The 20,069-nt window shown below is 44.6% G+C and overlaps 1 protein-coding gene across 1 annotated transcript in view; it reads right to left on the bottom strand.

The window, feature by feature from the left end:
- Nucleotides 1-6,161: 6,161 nt before the first annotated feature.
- CIRSR (corepressor of RBPJ and splicing regulator) overlaps nucleotides 6,162-20,069 on the bottom strand; it is a 59,611-nt gene continuing 45,703 nt past the window's right edge. Inside the window, 2 exon segments of the mRNA XM_073635227.1 lie at nucleotides 6,162-6,819; nucleotides 19,207-19,301. Of these exon segments, the coding sequence (XP_073491328.1) occupies nucleotides 6,162-6,819; nucleotides 19,207-19,301 (753 nt within the window).

Below are 20,069 nucleotides of genomic sequence, written 5' to 3'. Positions count from 1 at the left end.
ATACTGGGCCTTTCTCACCATTACTGATCACCATGTGGTAAAACTTGGAGCCATCAAACCTGGTCCTGAGTTCTTTATCAAACTGGTGGGGGGTTCCAGGAAACACATTCCAAAGGCTTTAGTTCCCCTTGGTTACAGGTTTGGGGAAAGGAGTAGAGTACTAGCTGATGTTCTGCTTGGCAATAATCCAGGGAATCTGAAATGCCATTATGTTGGGACTGTGAGAAGAAGCCAAACCAAAGTCAACTGGACAAGGCACTGAACTGGGTCCTCACCTAAATCCCAACTTGACCTGGGACTGTGAAAAAAACATACGATGAACAAACTTCCTGCCCAATCAGCTGTAGGAGAGTTATGCCCCATACACACGATCAGAAATTCTGCCAGCAAAAGTCAGATGTGAGCTTTTGGTCAGAAATTCTGACTGTGTGTATGCTCCATCGGACTTTTGCTGGCAGAATTCCAGTCAGCAAAAGATTGAGAGCAGGTTCCCTATTTTTCGGTCAGAAAAAGTTCCTATCCGAAAATCCGTTTGTCTGTATGCAATTCGGACGCACAAAAAAATCACGCATGCTCGAAAACAATTCAACGCATGCTCGGAAGCATTGAACTTCATTTTCTTGGCTCGTCGTAGTGTTGTACGTCACCGTGTTCTTGACGGTCGAAAGTTCAGAGAACTTTTGTGTGACCGTGTGTATGCAAGGCAAGTTTGAGCGGAATTCCGTCGGAAAAACCATCCAACGGAATTTCTGATCGTGTGTATGGGGCATTAGTGGAGGGAAGAGAACAAATTGTTTTGGGAGCATGGGCTCCTGTATCATCTTATGGATATCAACACCACAGACCAGCTCTAGACAGCGATCAAATATCCATTAATCCCCCAATGATTCAGGCTACCACTGCTACAAACTGCTCATGACATACTGTTAGCAGATATCCAGCATGTTACTGGCCTGGTATTTCACAGTCGCTCACTTCTGTAAGACCTGCAATATTTGTCAAAGAAAGGGGCAGCCCAGGGATCACCTCAAGGTGCCTCTATGCTCAATGGCCATAAATTAGGATCCTTTTCAGAGGGCAGCTGTGGACATTTTCAACCCCTTGGCTTGACCAAGTAAGGCGATAAAATTGTACATCCAGATTATAGTTGACTGTCCAGAGGCCATGACCCTGTCCAGCATGTTGACATCCAGCGGTGTGACAGCGGTGCTTATCACCGCCTTTTCCCGAGTACAGTTCCCCAAGAAGATCTTAACCAATCAAGGCCCCAGTTCATGTCTGATGTAACAGAATCTCTGTGGTGCACATGCAGGATAACAGATATTCAAACAACCTTATACGCCTAAACCAACGGCCTTTAAGAACCATTGATGGAACCCATGCTAAAATCCTTTGTAGACAGCGAGGCTGACTTTGAAGAAATCCTCCATTATCTTGTTTTCTACCAGGCAGTGCTGCATGAATCCACAGGCTTTACCCTATTTGAACTACTATATGGGCAGAGAGTTTGTGGTCCTTTAATCTTAATATAGGAGCACTGGGAAGGTATGGCTGAAAATACAGGCAACCCAATTGTATCTTATGTCCTAAAAGTGCGGAGAATGCCTATCCAGTGTTTCCAGCCTGGCCTCTGACCATCTAAGAGCTGCTCAGGCATATCAGAAGACAGAGTATGACCGGATCTCCTGCACGCTACCAAACCATCCACTCTCTTGATGAAATCCCAACTGGGCCCAGCTTAGCCCAAAGCAGAAATGGTAGATACAAAACAAGTTTGAAAAATGTGCCACCCCAGGGGACACTGATCTGGCCCTCTGCCATGTAGGAACCCACTGACAAAAACCCATACAGTAGGTGTCCTTCTGAGTACCCAAATCAGTGGCTGGGGGTCATCCTGTCCTCTCACGTCCCCTGGGCATTTTCGGTCATACTTGTGCCCCAAAAATGGTGGCAGCACCCAATTCTGCATAGACAACTAAAATGACTACACTATTAGTGATGCCTGCCTCATGCCATGCAAAGACAAGTTGCTGGACAAACTGACAAGTGCCCACTATGTTACCTTAGATCAAACTAAGGCCTACAGATCACCCTTATCAAAGAAGGCAGAGAATGCACATGCAGGATACACATCTTTCCCCTGCGGGTACCAGAATGTCCCAGTGGGTACAGCACAGGGCCACTGTTTGCGTTCTGCAATGCCTGCTGGAACCAAAGAATTTCCTGTGACCCTCCTGTGATCTTGTTGCCTGTGTGGTCCCGAAGCTGCGGCTAGGCCACACAAGAAATCCTCCTCTCCCAGAACCTAGCAACCTGCCTCTAGAAGACCTATCTCTGATCTCCTTCTACTGGCCGTTCTGCTTGGAATTCCCTCCACTTAGGTTGGTGCCTGATGCCTGCAGTGTAACCCTTGCTGTGTGTGTTTTCATGCTCTGTTGTCTCGAATTTAACCCTTGCTGTGCCAGATACCTGCCTGTCCCCTGTTGTGTCCAGAAAGGTGCCTGTACCCTTGGATTAAACCCTTGCTGTGTTCAGAGCTAACCCTCGTTGTTTCCAGATTGATATTAAAGTCCTGTTTTTTTTTTTCTTTAAAAATAACAAACATGTTATTTTACCTGCTCTGTGCAGTGGTTTTGCACAGAGCAGCCCCTATCCTCTTCTCAGGTCCCTCATCAGCACTCCTAGCCCCTCCCTCCTGCCTCCACAGCAAGCAGTTTGCTATGGGGGCACCCGAGCCGAGCAAGCTCCTCTGTCTCTGTCAAACAGGAGGGACAGCCAATGATCTCATGCAACATCGCTGAAATACTAACAGCCACCCCATTGATTATGAATGGGCTACCAATACACCTCAACAGATTTAAAAAAAAAAAAAAAAAAAGAAAAATGCGCCCCCCCACACACACACACACAATTCACAATATATAAAAGCTGTGGTTCACTGCATTGTGCTAGGCTCTACTGTACAAGAGCAGGTGTATTGCGCCAACACAGATTAAGGTGCACATTGCCACAATACGTGAGTAGGAATAGGTCAGCAAAGAGGAACCCCAGCCAGATAGAACATTATAAGAATAAAAGATCCATTCAATTTTTCAGCTCTCTGGACATGCATAGTATGTCCAGAGTCTGAAGCATGTAAAGCAAGCTCACGGCTGCAGTAGTAGCCATGAGCTTGTATCCGTTTTCTTCAACAGACACCCAATTTTAATGTAAAGTGATGCGGGTGACTGTATAATGTATTTTTCCCCAAAAAATCTAGATTTGATAAACAGTTGCAAAATATTGTGCGACATAAAAAATGAGATTACCATCATTTTATTCTACAGGGCCTATACATGCAGAAAATGTAGCATTTTCTAGGGTTTTAGGTAAGTTTATAGCCAAAAAACTGCAGATTTTAACATGTGTGCATCAAATGGAAAAATTGCTCAAGAGGGGAACTAGTTAAAGCGATGTTAAACCCTGCTTTTTCACTTTTCACTACAGGTAAGCTTATAATAAGTCTTACCTGCCTTGGAAATGGTCTTTGGAAACGGAAGTTTGCACCGTTTAGTAGATATTCATATTGTCTCAGGCCGGTGATGTTACTGGCACAGTACACTGTGCCGTGACAACACACTGCATGTGTGTGTGACCATTTTTAAAAACTTTTTGCTGTGTTTAATACCACTTTAAAAGATAAAATAACAACCATGGCATTTGCTGCAATATTCACCTTTAATCCAGAGATTTCCCTGCAGTACTTTTTTCTGGTGCTAGATGTCCTCAGTCCCATGGCTAACACTCAATTCACTTCCTATGAGAGCTCAGGTAGTCCTGGACAGGGAAAAGAAAAGCAGCACATTGATGACATCTCTCTGTCATTCTGCTTTCCTCTCTGCATGTTGCCGTCAAATTAGCGCCCTGTATTGCTCCTTCTCACACTCCAGCCCTGGTATACAGGGACTGTGATAGAGGCTGATACCAGGTCAAGTTTTGGTATACACCCAGTTGCATTTAAAAAATACATTCACATGAGCGGAACAATCCATACACCTAAACAAAGGGCTGTCTTTGGCTGCATGGGATGCGCAGGTGTTCCATGCATCCACATATAGGCAGTCTCATTTATGTCTATTAGGATGTAGTGGCTGCACACACACTTTGACAGCATACATTGACAGTGCATGTTTTTCAGGATGCACACAGTCTGCGTTCGGGGACACGCACTCACACAGCTGTAAAACTGGGACCTGCAGATGTGTCCGTGCAACCGCTGTGTCCCAAAACATTAATGGGACTGCCTACATGGAAAACCTAGTTCAAATGAATGAGTAGGAGGTCAGTTAAAATGGGTTTCCAATTCCAAAAAAATGATATCCAAGGCCAATGAGTGCTACGATATTAGTATGGAAGGACGCGGTTCACGCATACGTTGTTTTTGGTGCCAAGATCTTGGGTGAGTAAATGTACGTACCAAAAAAAAAAAAAACTTCCAGTGCCGATCTAAACAGGGTTGACTGATACTTTCAACACGCAACAAGGTAATATGATCTTGGGTAAGGTTAACATTTTGGGGGTTATTAGGTTTAGCTTTTCATTTCGTTTTGTTCATTTTAAAGTGTACCTAAAAATCAAAAAACCTTAGAGAGCGAGAGAGATAGGAGAGAGGTTTTCTTTTTTGATGTTTGCATCCATCGGAGAAGCTACACTATTAAGTGAAAGTAAAAGGTTTCCAAAATGGCAGGAAATCACATTTTTGGACATTGGTCAGCCAACAGGTTTCTCCATTGGAATATTTCTGCACTACATCTGTTCTAGTCCCAACTCTTAAATGTCATATGTCTCCTTACTTTATATTACTGTGACATTGGTCTCTAGGACAAAAACAAAAAAAACCTAGGATAGTAGGTGAGTGTAAATCTGTTTGACAAAGCCCCCATATGGGCAGTAAAAAAGCTTAATGGGGGTTCTAGACATACAATTTTAAATTAAATTGGTGCAAAGAGAAACAAATGGCTACAAATTGCTGACCTTTTTGGGTGCCTGGATGTTGTGCTGCTCACATGACTACTTTGAGCTACGGACAAGTAACAAGACTGCAGATAAAAGTTCATAAACCCTGATTGATAGCTAGGCAACTAGCATTTATAATTTTGTGGGGTTTTTTTTTTTTACTAACAAAGACAAATAATTAATTTTATTCTAAAATTCATTTCCTGGAGAGTGGGCAAGCTTAACATTCTAAACCGGAGGAGTTGGCTTTGCTAAACAGAAAAAAAAAAATAAACAGATAATTTTGTCCTATAGAAATCGGTGTAACTGAAAATAGCCATTTTGGAAGCATGAAATGAATCAAACCTTCTGTATGAGGCAATTCCTCCCACCTCCTGTGCTAACTTATTGGCAACAAAATGCAAAGGGCAGCCTTCCTGGTCAGTAGTAAGATACAGGTGTGGGAGAGGCAATTTCAATTATGAAATCTACGAGAGATATGAGATTTCTATAAAAAGTTGTTGGGTTGTTTGGATCCCACCGTGTTTAAGCCAATTCAAGCTTGGGAGGTGCTTGTTTTATGGACCTGAGGACTTTTTACAAGGTATACCCAACAGTTTTCTTTTACTTATTAAACATTTTTCCATCCAGTAGGAAGCCTGTATGCTACCAAATGACAACATTTGACATTATATATATATATATATATATATATATATATACACATATATATATAAATTTTAAATCAGCTGTCCAGCCAATAGTGGGCCAGAGAAGATCCTTCAGCATTGCTGCGTTAGTTTGAAGGGGGCTCACTATAAGGTGGCCTGACAAAGAGCCCGTCCGTTATTCTCCTCCCACAGCACATACATGCCCCTGTTAATGCAGGAGCACATGAAGCCTCTCTTTACGCCAAGCAGTGGAAGTTTAAAATGTTTCAAAACACACTAGAGCATACAGTTCCCCTATGTCAAGGATCATTTTAAAATATAGTTGCACTTTCAAAAGCAAATTTAGATCAACAAGTAAACCAGTGTTAAAAAAAAACTTGCACAAGACAAAATGGAGTACTAACCAACATTTTATACTTTAGGAGTCGAGAAGACAATCTTGTTGACTGCTTATACAAGATAATGTCTGTGTTGCATTACTGATCCAATTAAATGCTTTCCCTCTTACATTGTCAGTTAAAAAAAATAACAAAACAGTAAAATTTTATTGCAGTAGACAAAAGTCTGATTTCTTTCAGGGCTCCTACTACTTCTTCAGTCTTGGCTTCTGTTCCTCAACTCTCTGCGCCTCTTCTCAGAGTCATACTTCTTTCTGTCTTGATGGTCATATCTGTTTGGACTTCTGCTAGTATACCTGTTGCTTCTGGATCGATCATTACTTGGGCTACGCTTAGATCTAGATTTCTCAGATCTATGGCTTTTCTCAGGTCTGTCATCTCTTTGATGTGACCGGCTATGTTCCCCTGCCCTGTGATGTTCATGTTTTTCTTTCTGGGACCTTTGGTTTTCAGTTTTGAGGTTGTGATTTTCCTCCCAACCACTATAATCTTTTCTCTGGCTAGATGAAGGTTCATCTTCTCTTCTGCTCTTCTGTGACTCTGTTTTTTTTTCACAGTCACTACTGTTGTCATCAGATTCCTTGTCATGCTTTGTTTTTTTGGACTGTTTCCGATGTCTTTTCTCATCCTCACTCTCAGAGGAGCTGTCACTACTGCTAGAGGACCCGCTGGAGGAGCTGCTGGTCTTGTGCTTCTTCTGCTTACTTTTGCTTTTCTTCTTTTTTAGCTTCCTTTTCTTGTCCTTCTTCTTCTTCTTTTCAAGCCGATCTAGTTTTCTGGAACAGGAATAAATAACAAAAGTCAAACCAAAATGCAGCTTGTACAGCAACTTAAGGCAACACAAATTTTGTGAACTGCTAGTTTTGTCTGGAGCAATGTGCATGTGAGCTATCTCATTCAATCACCCTGGAGTTTTATACAGTTTTCCCATGGACCCTTGCAATCAGCTTAAAGTCCAAATGCAGACTCAAATTTTAATCCCCCCCACCCCCAAGTGGTTTAGGCTGCACCCATCATGGTAAAGCAGCATCACTGATCTCTGTATACAGCATGTGACCCAGTGTGCTCTGCAAATTACACTACAACCTTTGGCAGCTTGCTGACTTCCAGGCTGAATGACCTCTAGTGTCATCTAACCCCTCCCTCAGCAGGCAAGCTGTCATCACCATATCCCCATGACACATACTTCACATGTGTGTTACGAGAGATAGATAGATAGATAGATAGATAGATAGATAGATAGATAGATAGATAGATAGATAGATAGATAGATAGATAGATAGATAGATAGATAAAACAGCTTTCTTGTGTGAACATTTCTCAGACAAATGCCATTGGAACAATGTTTGCACATGCTGTCCTCTTATACAATGGGAAAGAGAGACTTTTGTTGTATATTGGGTTAAATGTAGATGATCCGATGGGCAATGTACACATTTTAGCTCCTTCCATTGTTCTGGAGGAGGAGTTCTGGTCAAACACTGCACCCAGGTTACACCGATAAAGGTCAGTAATAAGCTTGACCTTTTGGGATAGTTCTATATATGAGTTTGGTAATGGGTGCATTTACATCCTCAGAAGTGATAACAGAATTGCCATACTTTATCTTGTAATTCTATCAAAAAGGCAAACGTCTTAATTTAATAAGATGAATAGAAATGTGTTTGTAATGGGAAGCTAATCACCAACTTGTATACAAATATGCAAGGGTTATATAATGCAGGTTGTGTAATTAAAATGGTAAACAGACATGTGAAAGGCCATGGGCATTTCAAAGGGAAACCTGTTTACGAATATGCAGGGGTTAAAACTGGAGGAAACTCCGCATTGTGATTTTTATCTACAGGTAAGCTTATAATGAAACTTAACCGAAGGTTGAATGAATATCTCCTAAACATGCGCCATTTAGGAGATATTCTCTTGTTTGGCAGCTGGCGATGTCACCAGCGCATGCACTTTAACCACTTAAGGACCAAGCTTCTTTCTGAGATTTGTTTTTTTTGCTAGAAAAATTAATTAGAACCCCCAAACATTATACATTTTTTCCTTGAGAATAAAATGGTGGTCATTGCAATACTTTCTGTCACAATTTTTCAAATCTGCCGCAGAGACCACTATTATCTGAAACTGGACCGCCGGCTGAAGAAGAGGATACCAGGGTTATGGCAGCTAGCTGCTGCCATAACAAAGATATCCCACTTCAAAGTTAGGACGTATATTCGGCGTGCGGCGGTCTGGAAATGGTTAAAGGAAAGGCATACCCACTCCCTCAGAGCTCTGTGCCACGTCCGTGATGTCATCCCCGCCCAGGCTTTTTAAGCGGGCGCTGCCCGCGAATATGGAAAGGAAGACCGGGTGAAGATAGAAGCCTCTGCATTGGTGACAGCGTGCTGCTGGAGGGCTTTGTTTCAAGGTAAGTCCTTCATAATGCGCTAGTATGTGCTGCATACTAGCACATTATGTCTTTACCTTGAGGTGAGAATGTTTTTTTTTGTTTCAAGGTTGACTACCGCTTTAAATAATGCGCAGTCGTCTAATTATAAGGATAAATAGACATGAAGGGTCTGAAGTATTTAATAGGGTACCTTTTATGGCAAATAGCATTTAAAAGGGTAAGGCTGGTAAAGAATGCAATTTTGCCTTCAATAATACAAGAAGGATCTGAGGGATTTCAAAGGAAAACCTTTGTATGCAGCGGTCATATGCCAAGGAACATTTTTAACCATAAGATTAAAAGTACTTGTATTAGTAACAATCAGCTTCCTCTACAATCTCGTGAAAGAGGAGTAGGTGCATAGTAGTGGAAGCGGATTTGGCTAAAAGAGACAGAAGAACTGGGTATACTAAAGTGGACACCATGAGACCAAAGAAGATTATGCCAGAAAGAACGTCACCTCTGGGGATGACCTAGTGGAATACAGAAATCGTGAATCCACTATATTGACTTTTTAGAGTATCCCTATAGCATACAAACCATTGTCAATTCTCATTTGCCTACCATTGTAAGTAGTTTTTATGTGCAGCATTCTTATTCATTAAAATGCACATTAATATATTACAGGGGTTTCCGTTTCCTTGCTTTACCACAAAGTAAAGATACAAGCAAAACAACATGTGGGCATTACGAGCAGTAGTCTGCATGCCAATTCAACTCACTCAGTAGGGCCTACTCCCATGACGTTTCTGCTACGAATCACTGTCCATACAGACACACAAAAGCTTGCTCAAATTGCTGGAATCTCCCAACAGCCAGTCCACCAGATGACTGGTGACTTTTAGGGAGTTGTAGTCAGGCACAATTTGTATGTTACAGAATAGACGTAGAGTTCCCTGCCAGCTCCTACTAATGTCACGGGGTTCTGCGATATAGAATATCTTGGAAACAGAGCAAGACATGGGCTTTACATGCTTGCATGGGGGGGTGGAGGGTGGGGGTGTCTGGGGCTAATTGCATGGATTGACTACACTCTTCCGTTAAGCAAAGGCTTGAAGGTAGTTCTGAGAAAGACTGGAGTCTCTTCATTGATCCCTTATGTGCACTTTTCCATACCATCAATGCTTCTAGGAGACCCTGAAAACTCCCACTACTTACTTGCTTTAGAAAGTGCATGCTCTGCCTTTACAGATTTGTTTGTAAAAGCACACGATTTAGGGCTATATTCTTCCTTTACTACTTTGTAAACTGACCTGGAACAAGCATGTGCAGAGCAGACAATGAGACTCCTAATATGTGAAGCAATAATAGGGATGACAGCTCTGGAGCTTGCACCTTGAAAATCAGGTCAGGTCATTTTTTTTAACAGGTATCATTTTATGATTAAATGTAAGCATAATAAGAATAATAATAATAATAATAATAATAATAGATTGGTCCAGAGGCTTGCATTATTACAACAGATATGCATAGAAAGACTTAAATCGGGTCGGCAACCCGCCGATCACGATCTGCCTGTTGATCATGGATAGGTCACGGGTAGACTGCGATCCTTCGTTGCCAACCCCTGGAACTTGGAAAAGAGGGTTGGCATTTACTGGTACCTGTCCCCTTTCCTCCTGCAGCTGCTGAAAGCCACTTCTCCTCCTCTCTCCCCCCCACCACTGCATTCAGCTGCTGCAAGGGGATAGGTACCAGTAAATGCCACTCCTGTCCAAGTTCTGTGGGCCGGCAAGGAAGGATCGCAGTCTACCTATCAACGATTGATGGGTAGATGCGATCGGCGGGTTGCTGACCCCCACTTTAAGTCTTAATATTCATGTCCATTGCAACAATACAAGCCTCTGGACCAAACCAATATTATTACTCCCTGCAGCGCTGCCAGCTTCCCTACTTTTTCACCAGCTGCTGCAGGGAATGCTTCAGGATGGAGCACAAGAAAGGGGCCAGAAAAAATTTAACAGCCCCTTCCTTTTCTAAAGAACACAATGAGTGATCGGTAGCATTGCTCAGTGCAACGCAGAGTATTTTACAAACAAGATCCAAAATACCAATCATTGAACCAACTGATGTGGCTGCACTAAGCAGCGCTAGTTTACTAGCTTAAATGATCCGCCACATCAGTCATGTTGAATAACGTATATAGTATTTCTTATTTCATGTGCCCACATAATAAAAATAATAATAAAAGAAGCTTACGGGTACTTCATTGTCCAAGAAATAAATTCACAGCATAAAAATATTACTTGGCTTATGGCCTAAACTAGTTATATATTCCATTAAAAAAATCTGTATGTGTAATTTACGTAAACACCCACCATTGTTTTGTGTAATCCCAGCATCCCTGCTGTCAATACAAAGTTAACCAATAGAGAAACTATTCAACAACTCTGTGTCTAAATCCTATAATTCCCCTCATTCTAGGCATGGCTGAATATTTTCCCCTCAATGGACGAGCCAATTACAGTATACATTGCCACTTCACAAACGCAAGGATCACGCTGTTAAATAAGACTTTATATTTGTCTGCCACAGTACAGAACAAGCGCATGAAACTATTTAATAAGGACACCCATGTGGAACGGGTCAGATTGGATAAGATGCACATATAGTTTTATTCTAACTAAAGAATGAAATGTGTTTTGTTTGAGGGTATCCAAACAAATTATACATGACTGGAGAAAATAGTGACAATCTTTTCAGAGTTCTGCTCACAGCATTGATTCTCTCCGGGAATTCCTCAATATTTTTACAGAAAAAAATACATAGAATTTTAACTTGTAATAGACTGAACTGGTTTAAAGAAGGGAAATGCATAATGAGATACATAAAGGCTTGCTTGGAGCGATTACCTCTGGTTTCCTGTGATAGTGAAACACACAGGAAGTAAGTGGAATCTCCCCAACAGGGACACAATCTACTATACAAAACTGGCACAGGCACTTTCTTCCTCACTCTTGCATGCTTTTACGGTCATCTGTGTCTCAATTGGATAAATAACGTTAGCAATTGTTCAGCAAAAATGCATGTGGAAAAAAAGGGAAATTTTTACATCTGTCTGCATGGAACCTGCCATGAGAGAAATACCAAAGCTGCTATTGCCAGCCTCAAGAAAAAAAGGCAATTTTATGATTGTTATACTGATCCTCTGGTTTCCTTATTTAATCACTTCTGGACCACCCACTGTATATAAACACACACACACCATGACTTTGATGTTATATATGGTGGTTATGGCAGCAGAGAGCAAGGAGAGCCGATTGGAGGGGAGGGAAGGGAAGGGACACCCCTCCAGCACACAGGAACAGAGCTGAGGCTGTCAATCAAAGACTGCATGCTAGAGATCCTTCTCCGTCACCTTTTTTCTTTTGGTGTCAAGGAAACTTGTCAGAAATTATTAATGCTGATAGCAGAGGGACAAAGCAGAAATTACACTTAGTGCTCCTGAGACAAGTATACACTATAGAGGGATCTGCTTTGTTCATATTTGATGCCTGAGGTTTACAACAACTTTAAATAAAGAAAAAATTAAATAAAAAATGAAGCGACTTAGTCTTGGCATTGTTTTTGTGAAATATAAAAATTGCCAAAATCAAAAGGAGACAACTGAGAGCTGAATGTGGCCATTATGAATAATAATGCTGAAGCCCAAAGGAGATCACCAGATAATCATCATCTGCTTTTAACAGTCTGAAGCTCACTATACATGTTGCAATCTGACTGTACAACCTTTGCACAATTAAGTTCACCTTTAAAGAAAATCTTTAAGGTGACCTTACAATAGACCCCCTCCCCAACCTTGTCTTCACTGTCAACCAAAACTGTCCATCCAGAGATCAGTCCCATGACCAGAGAATGTTGCTGCAGGATTCTGCTGGAGTGGAAAAGGGAAATGGGAATTGCTTTGAAGGACGCAGGCCCGGGAATATCATGAAAAAGCACAGAGGTGGCTTCTGCACCTGGAAATGGGTGGTAAGTAGGAGGATAGATGATGCAGAGTGCGTGCTAATTAGGACAGCTGGTCAACTCCTTCCTGTGTCATGACAAAGTCTGTCCAGGAAGTAAGGCAGAAGTAATGGAGAAGTACTTTCAATCAGCCATGAGGACAGTGGGGTAAGCATGTGTAGAATAAATGGAAAGCTTTGTGATTTCTGCAAAAGAAGTAAATTAATTGTATATTGGTACATAGGGGAGCTGGAATTTTGAGAAGAAAAAAAAAAAAAAAGTGAACAAAGGTGAACTTTGCGTTTAAGCGACACAGAATCAGGGTCTCTGCAGCTGATAGTTCAGAAGCTGCTAGGGCTGCTAGAAGCAGAGGGCAACATTAACCATAAGCATCCTACCATGGAAAAAATGGGGAATAATATTGCCTTGTGACCTATGCAAAGAGGTAGAACCTGGTGCTCAACCCGGCCAGGCTACTCAGTGAGGATTTCAAAGACAGGGCAAGTGTTAGGGCAATGCCAGCAGATTTGAATACAGAAAGTGCTCTGCTGTTAACTTACCAGAACCAAGTCTGGAAAGCGTTCCATTTGGAACCCAGTGCCTGAGGGTCATTTTCAGGCTAGCCCTACACTTTTCAGCCCAGATAGATCTACATGCAGTGCACTAAAAACCAGACTGAGGTGAGCCATGCCGGATAGCTGCAATTGTAGAGAAAACTCCAGCAGTATTGTAAAGAACAGTTTTGATTGAAGAAAATAAACTCTCCCCCCCCCCAGAATTGAATTGCTAGCAAAAAATGTTAGCCCCCCCCCCCCCCCAAAAAAAAAAGTCATGCTGGTAGTATGAGGGGTTATTCTGGACTTGCCTACAATTCTTTTGTTTGCCAGTGTCCAGGAAGCAGTAGAATGTGAAGTTCAAAAGTAAAAGGAAAATTCACTGAAATACAGAACACTATACAGTCCCCATTCTCTGATTGGAGAAGTTGAAGCAATAACTTCAGTATTAGAATTAATGATGAGAGATGCAAGGAGGAGCAAGATCTAGTAAAACGGAAAATTCCTATCATAATACTTACCGTAATTTTCCTTTCCTGATGGACTCCATGGCAGCAACGTGTGGGTTAAGTCCCGCCTCTACTACCCTATAGGACACTACTCCCATAAATCTTTGCTCCCTGCCCCCGGCCGTGTTCGGTAACGAGCCTACTTCAGCCATTCGGGGAGGGAACTCCTGCTGCCATGGAGTCCATCAGGAAAGGAAAATTACGGTAAGTATTATGATAGGAATTTTCCGTTTTCCTGACAGACTCCATGGCAGCAACGTGTGGGAAATAACTCGCCATACACACCCGGGTGGGCTAAATGCTGAACAAAAGATTTATTTAACACTGTCAGCCGACAGCACTTTTAAACCAAATTTAACAGAAGATAAGGTTGCTGGCTCAACACAATAATGGGTCATGAAGGTATGAATCGAAGACCAAGAAGCTGCTCTGCAGATCACATCAGGAGCAACATGACGTGAGGCCGCCCAGGACGTCGAAAGACTTCTCGTAGAGTGAGCTGTAACCGCCTCAGGAGGAGCCAAGCCTTTCTCTCTGTAAGCCCATTGGATGGCTTGAACCACCCAAGCCGCGATGGATCTGACAGAAGCCCTAGAGCCCCTGTTTTTCCCATGGAATAGAACAAAAAGAAATTCAGATTGACGGAAAGATGCCGTAACTTCCAGGTATTGATTGAGAGTAGCTCCTACATCGAGAGGGTGTGGATCTGGACCTCCAGTGGATTTGAAGGTAGGGAAAGTGATATCCTGGTTCTCGTGAAAGACCGAGGTAACTTTGGGATTTGTCCCAAGCATTGGTATTAGGACCACTCTGTCCGGAAAAAAGGTGATGAATGGTTCCTTGGACCCCAGGGATTGAATTTCCGAGACCCTCTTCGCCGAAGTTATAGCTATCAGGAACGAAGTCTTGAGGGTTAATTCTCTGACTGAGAGAGATCTGTTAAGTTGAGCAAAGAAATCCAGGACTAACGGAAGATCCCATTTGGGGAATCTGAGTTTCCTCTGTGGCCTAAGCCTGACTGCTCCTTTGAAAAATTGCTGGACCACAGGGTGCTTGGCCCATGCGACTCCGGAGAAAGCTGATATTGCGGACACCTGGACACAAAGAGAACTGACGGACAGTGAGATGTCCAGACCCGTCTGCAGAAAACTTAGAACGTCCTGAATCGCCAGATTATCACAGGAGTTTGACCTGGAAGACATATGGCTGCTAAATTTCGCCCAGATCCTCTCATACACTCGGTTGGTACTATTCCTTCTTGAACTAAGGAGAGTGGGAATTACTTCATCCGGGCAGCCTAGCGCCTCCAACCTTCCCCTTTCAAAAGCCAAGCCCTTAGGCGCAGGTGATCCGGGCAAGGGTGTAGCCTCGACCCCTGAGACAGGAGGTCTGGTCTGGATGGAAGAGGGATCGGATCTCGGACACTGAGGAGTGTTAGGAGAGGGAACCAGGGCCTGTTGGGCCAGTAAGGAATTATCGCTAACACCTCTGCTGTCTCTGCCCTGAGCCTCTTCAGGAATTGGAGAATGATCGGAGTTGGCGGAAAGGCATAGGCTCTGTTGAACCACCATTTCTCCGTCAGGGCGTCCACCCCATATGCTTGAGGGTCCCTGTACCTTGAATAGTATCTTGCCATCTTTTTGTTGCAGGGGGAGGCGAACAGGTTGACTTCCGGAAGGAACCCCAACGAAAGAATCCACTTGAATACTTCTTCGTGGAGAGACCACTCGTTGTTGTCTAGGAGCCTCCGAGAAAGGAAGTCTGCCTGAACATTCTGAACCCCTGGAACATATGTCGCTGTCAGATCCTTCAGGTTTTTCTGGGCCCAGGACATAATTGGCTCTACCTCTTGTAGTAAGGAGAGACTTCGAGTCCCCCCTTGCCTTCTTATGTATGCCACTGCTGTGGTATTGTCCAGTCTGAGTAGGACCGAGGAGCCTTGAATGAGATGCCGAAACGCCAGAAGTGCCTGGAAGGCTGCTCTCAGCTCCAGGATGTTTGACACTATCCTTCTGGAGGGGAATTCCCAAGTGCCCTGAGCCACTTCCGCCAGACAGTGGGCACCCCAGCCCCTGTTGCTGGTGTCTGTTGTTATAGTCACCCAAGAAATGGGAAGGATGGAATGGCAGTTGGAGAGGTTCTCCCGTTGGAGCCACCATAGGAGAGAGTGCCTCATGGATGCAGTAATCCGAATCAGCTGGGTCTTGCTGCCCTTCCACTGGTGAAGGAAGCCCTTCTGAAAAGGCCTCATTCTCCATTGGGCCCACCTTACCATCGGAATCGTCGCCACCATAGTGCCAATGATCCTCAGGCATTGGAGAGCGCGAAGATGAGGAGTAGAAAGAGCTGGGTGGATCCTGTCTCTGAATGTCGAGATCTTCTCTTCCGGTAACTAAATGGTGCCTCTGACCGTGTCGAAGAGGGCACCCAAAAACACCAGAGACTGAGATGGGTCTAACTGGCTCTTCTCCTGGTTCAGAATCCATCCGAATTCCTGTAGTGTGGAAATCACTTGCCCTCTGTGTGCTATGAGTTGCACCCTGTCCTGTGCCAAGAGAAGCAGGTCGTCCAGGTAGTGATGTAGACAAATCCCCCTGGTTCTCAGGAGAGCTACTATTGCCAACAGCACCTTTGAGAAAACCCGAGGAGAAGTTGATAACCCGAAGGGAAGGCATGTAAATTGTAAGTGAAGCTTGCCCACGGAGAAGCGGAGAAATTGTTGAAAGTTTTCCGCGATGGGGACGTGAAAATAGGCGTCCTTGAGGTCTATGGACACCATCCAGTCCCCTGGTTGAACCGACTGTTGAATGGTGGAGAGTGGTTCCATCTTGAACCTCTCCTTTTTGATGAAGCGATTTAGATGGGTTAGGTCTATGACCGGCCTCCAGGCCCCACTCTTCTTCTGAACCAGAAAGAGGGGAGAATACATTCCCATGCCTTGCTGGCTGACTGGGACTGGGATGACAGCGCCTTGGGCCAACAAAGATTCTATGTAGGCTAAAAGTATTGTCCTTTTTTCTTCTGATGCCGGAAGAGTAGTGGGTACCCACCTGAGTCTGGGAGGGTCGGTAAAGGTCCAGGCATGACCAGAGGAGACTGTCTTGATTGTCCAGAAGTCGTGAATCGAAGCCGCCCAGACATGCCGAAAGTGGAAAAGACGGGCCCCCACACGGTCTGCCTGAGCGGGCCCACTTTCAAAAAGATTTGGAAGGTTGCCTCTCCCCTTTCGACTCACTACCTGCAGCCTTCTTAAAGGACGATTGCCTTGATTTCCAGGATCTGGAGAATTCCCGGCCTGGCTTGTAAGTACGAGCCTCTCTGGATCGGTCTTGATATTGCCTCTTCGGGAAGGATCTTCTTTGGCCTTGCAGGCGCCTATCCTGAGGTAGGAACCCCGACTTCCCGCCAGTAGCCCGTGTAATGGCCTCATCCAGCTTGTTGCCAAAAAGAGAAGAGCCCCCGTAGGGAATTCGGCACCAAACCTGCTTAGAGGCTGGGTCAGCCAGCCAAGGGCGGAGCCAAAGAGCCCGCTTGGCGGTGACCGACGAGAGCATTACTCGGGCCGCCAGACGAATGATGTCAATCGAGGCCTCACCCAGAAAGGCCGATGCTAGCCTTAATTCTTGAATAGGTGAGTTCTTCGCTGTGTCATCTGAAATATTCCTTAGCGTATCTTGAACACTATCCGTCCACACCTCCATAGCTTTGGACAGGGCTGCCAGGGCTAAGGCTGGTTTGCAAGCCATGCCTGCTGTAAGGTACACTCTCCTCAGATCAGCATCAATCCGTCTGTCCAGAACGTCTTTAAAGGACACTGTGTCCTCCAAGGGGAGTGTCACGTGTTTCACCAGCCTCATCACAGCTGCGTCCACCAATGGGGCTGATTCCAGATGCTTCACTTCTTCCTCCCTAAAGGGATAAAGCTTTGAAACTTTAGTAAGCATGGAGTTTTTCTTCTCCACCTTGCTCCATTCATCTGTGATGATCTCGCCCAACTCAGAAAAGAAAGGAAAGTTAACTCGCTCCTTCTTTAGCTGTTTAAAGAATTTTCTCTGTTTGGGAGGGACAGCCGTCGGATCCTCCCAATTTAAAGTTTCTCTAATAGCCTTGACCAAGGGAGGTAGCAGAGCGAAGTCAAAACCCACATAGGTATTATCTTCATCCGAGTCACTGTCAGAGTTGACCACTGAAGGGTGGCTAGGTACAGAGGACTCCCAGGTGTCCTGCAACTGAGTTTCCCTCACTGGGGAACCTGGTGGCTCTGCCTGAGGGGTAACAGGCCGGACTGCCTCAATACCCTTAAGTGATTCCTTCACAACCCTCTCAACTAGGGCTTTAAGTTGTTGGTCCGAATCACCTCTTTCCCTGGAAGCTTTGGCGAAGCAGGAATCGCACAGCGATTTACCGACAGGTACTTGTGATCTGCATCCCCAGCAGACACTTGATGAGTGGCTGGAGTGGGCCACTGAGGAGTGCGAGCGCTCCTCACTACGGTGTCCTGATTTTGAGGAGGAGCCGTAATGCTTAGATTTGGAAGAGGATTGCCGGTGATGCGATTTTGACGAATCACTTCCTTTGTGCGAGCTGCGACGCTGTTCTGACCTGGAAGGGCTAAAGCAAAAGACAGAGAACCACAGAAACAAAACAGAGCAGTTAGAAAGAACGATCATCTGCGGAAATACACCCCCCCCCACCCGCCTAAGGACCCTCGGCAATGGGACCTGCCCTGTACCTTGTGAGAGGAGGCTGGCCAGAGGCAGGCGGTGGAGAGCTCATGTCTTCAGAAATATCCATCTGACTGCAAAGTTAACGTAAAGCAAACAAATTAACTTGGCTATGAGCCAGGGAGCGACAGCCCTCCTGTATGTAAAGCTACTTACCAGTAGCTGATTCACTGGAGCGTGGGGAAGAGCCAAAAACAGCCTGCAGGCATTCCCAGGGTCTGCAGGCTATTTTCCCAGTTTAAATAGGGCGCCCCAGTGACGTCACCGCCCGTGACGAGCGAACGCCAGTGCGCATGCGCGATTAGCGGCGATTTGCCGCCATCGCGCATGCGCGAAAAACCAAGCCTCGGTTTCGTGCCGTCCGTGCATGCGCAGTACGGCCGAACACAAAGTGAAAGTAAAAACGGCGGCTGGAAAGCAGGAAGAACCAGCCGCCATGCCTACAACCACATAAACAGTAAGACGAAGGGGAAAGACACACAAGGGAGAGAAACAACAAGGAATTCCAACAGAAACTGCTGCCATGATAGCAAGGAAACATCTCACCAATCCCGCCACGATCATCAGGCCGAAGGTAAACACCGGACTTTCCAGGGGCAACAAGTGGTCACCTGCTAATAGCTGGCTATCCAACCCATGCGCGGCCTCGCCTGCCAGTGGCCAGGGAAAATGGCTTCTTCCTGCGCCTCTTCCAACGCCCCACTCCATACCCTGCTAATAGCTAGGGCTTAGCGGAGTAATGCGACTTATTCTGATCCAAGTCGCAGCTCGGCCAACCTTGATCGTGGGGATAAACATCTTCAGGTAGGAAGACCAACACTAGGTCTTGCGAGGAGGACAAAAAAGAACACGGCCGGGGGCAGGGAGCAAAGATTTATGGGAGTAGTGTCCTATAGGGTAGTAGAGGCGGGACTTAACCCACACGTTGCTGCCATGGAGTCTGTCAGGAAATTATTTTTTACTTCAAGATAATTTAGTCACTTCATAGCATTTATACCTTAGAAGTTTCTGTTTTTGTTTTGTTGTTAAGGATTTCAGAAATTCCACTTCTGGGTCATCATCTTCTTCCTCTGCCTCACTGACTACATAGACCTATAAAAAGGAAGAAGATATTTGGCTATAAACAAAATATGAAAATAAAAATTGAAAAAATAATAAAGTAGTTGTAAACTGAAAAAAAAAAAAATAAAAATGTTTAAAACTGAATATTGTATCTAACTGGACAAAGCAGAATAACTCTACTGTCCTCAGTCTGGCCAGGAAAAGAGCATCCTGCCATCTGCAATCATGCCTGCATTTCTACAGTAAAAAAAAAAATCTGCCCCCCCCCCCCCCCCCAAAAAAAAGTGTCACCACGCCCCCTTTCCTTTGAGTGACAGACTTCATGAGCATGAGGAGACTCACGCATGAGCATAAGTGGAGGGGTCTCCTGCAGCCTGACTGAGCACGGAGCTTGAAGTGCCTATGTACTGTCACTTCCTCCTCTGTGCACACACTTCCAGCCGCTGTACATGCTGCTAAGCCGAGCAAAGGAGAATGCTGGGGCATGTACAGCTGGGAGGGGAGTCCAGTGACGTCACAACTGTGCCTCCTGAACGCCGTGCCAAGTACACGCCCACGGATTGGGAGATATTCAGCGGGTTGAAACAGGCATAGACATTAAAAGGAGTTGTAAAGTCTCATGGTTTTTCACCTTAATGAATTAAGGTGAAAAACTTTCTGTGCTGCAGCTGCCCCCCAGAGCCTCCCTTTTTCTTACCTGAACCTGATCATTCCATTGACGGGCACGGGCCTAGCAGCTCCAGGTGCTGACTCAGGTCCTCATTGGATAGATTGATAGCAGCAGCAGCAGCAATCAAA

This window comes from Aquarana catesbeiana, linkage group LG06, assembly GCF_042186555.1.
Source record: "Aquarana catesbeiana isolate 2022-GZ linkage group LG06, ASM4218655v1, whole genome shotgun sequence".
In the NCBI taxonomy this organism is placed as follows: domain Eukaryota; kingdom Metazoa; phylum Chordata; class Amphibia; order Anura; family Ranidae; genus Aquarana; species Aquarana catesbeiana.
This window is presented reverse-complemented; position numbering and strand designations above follow the sequence as displayed.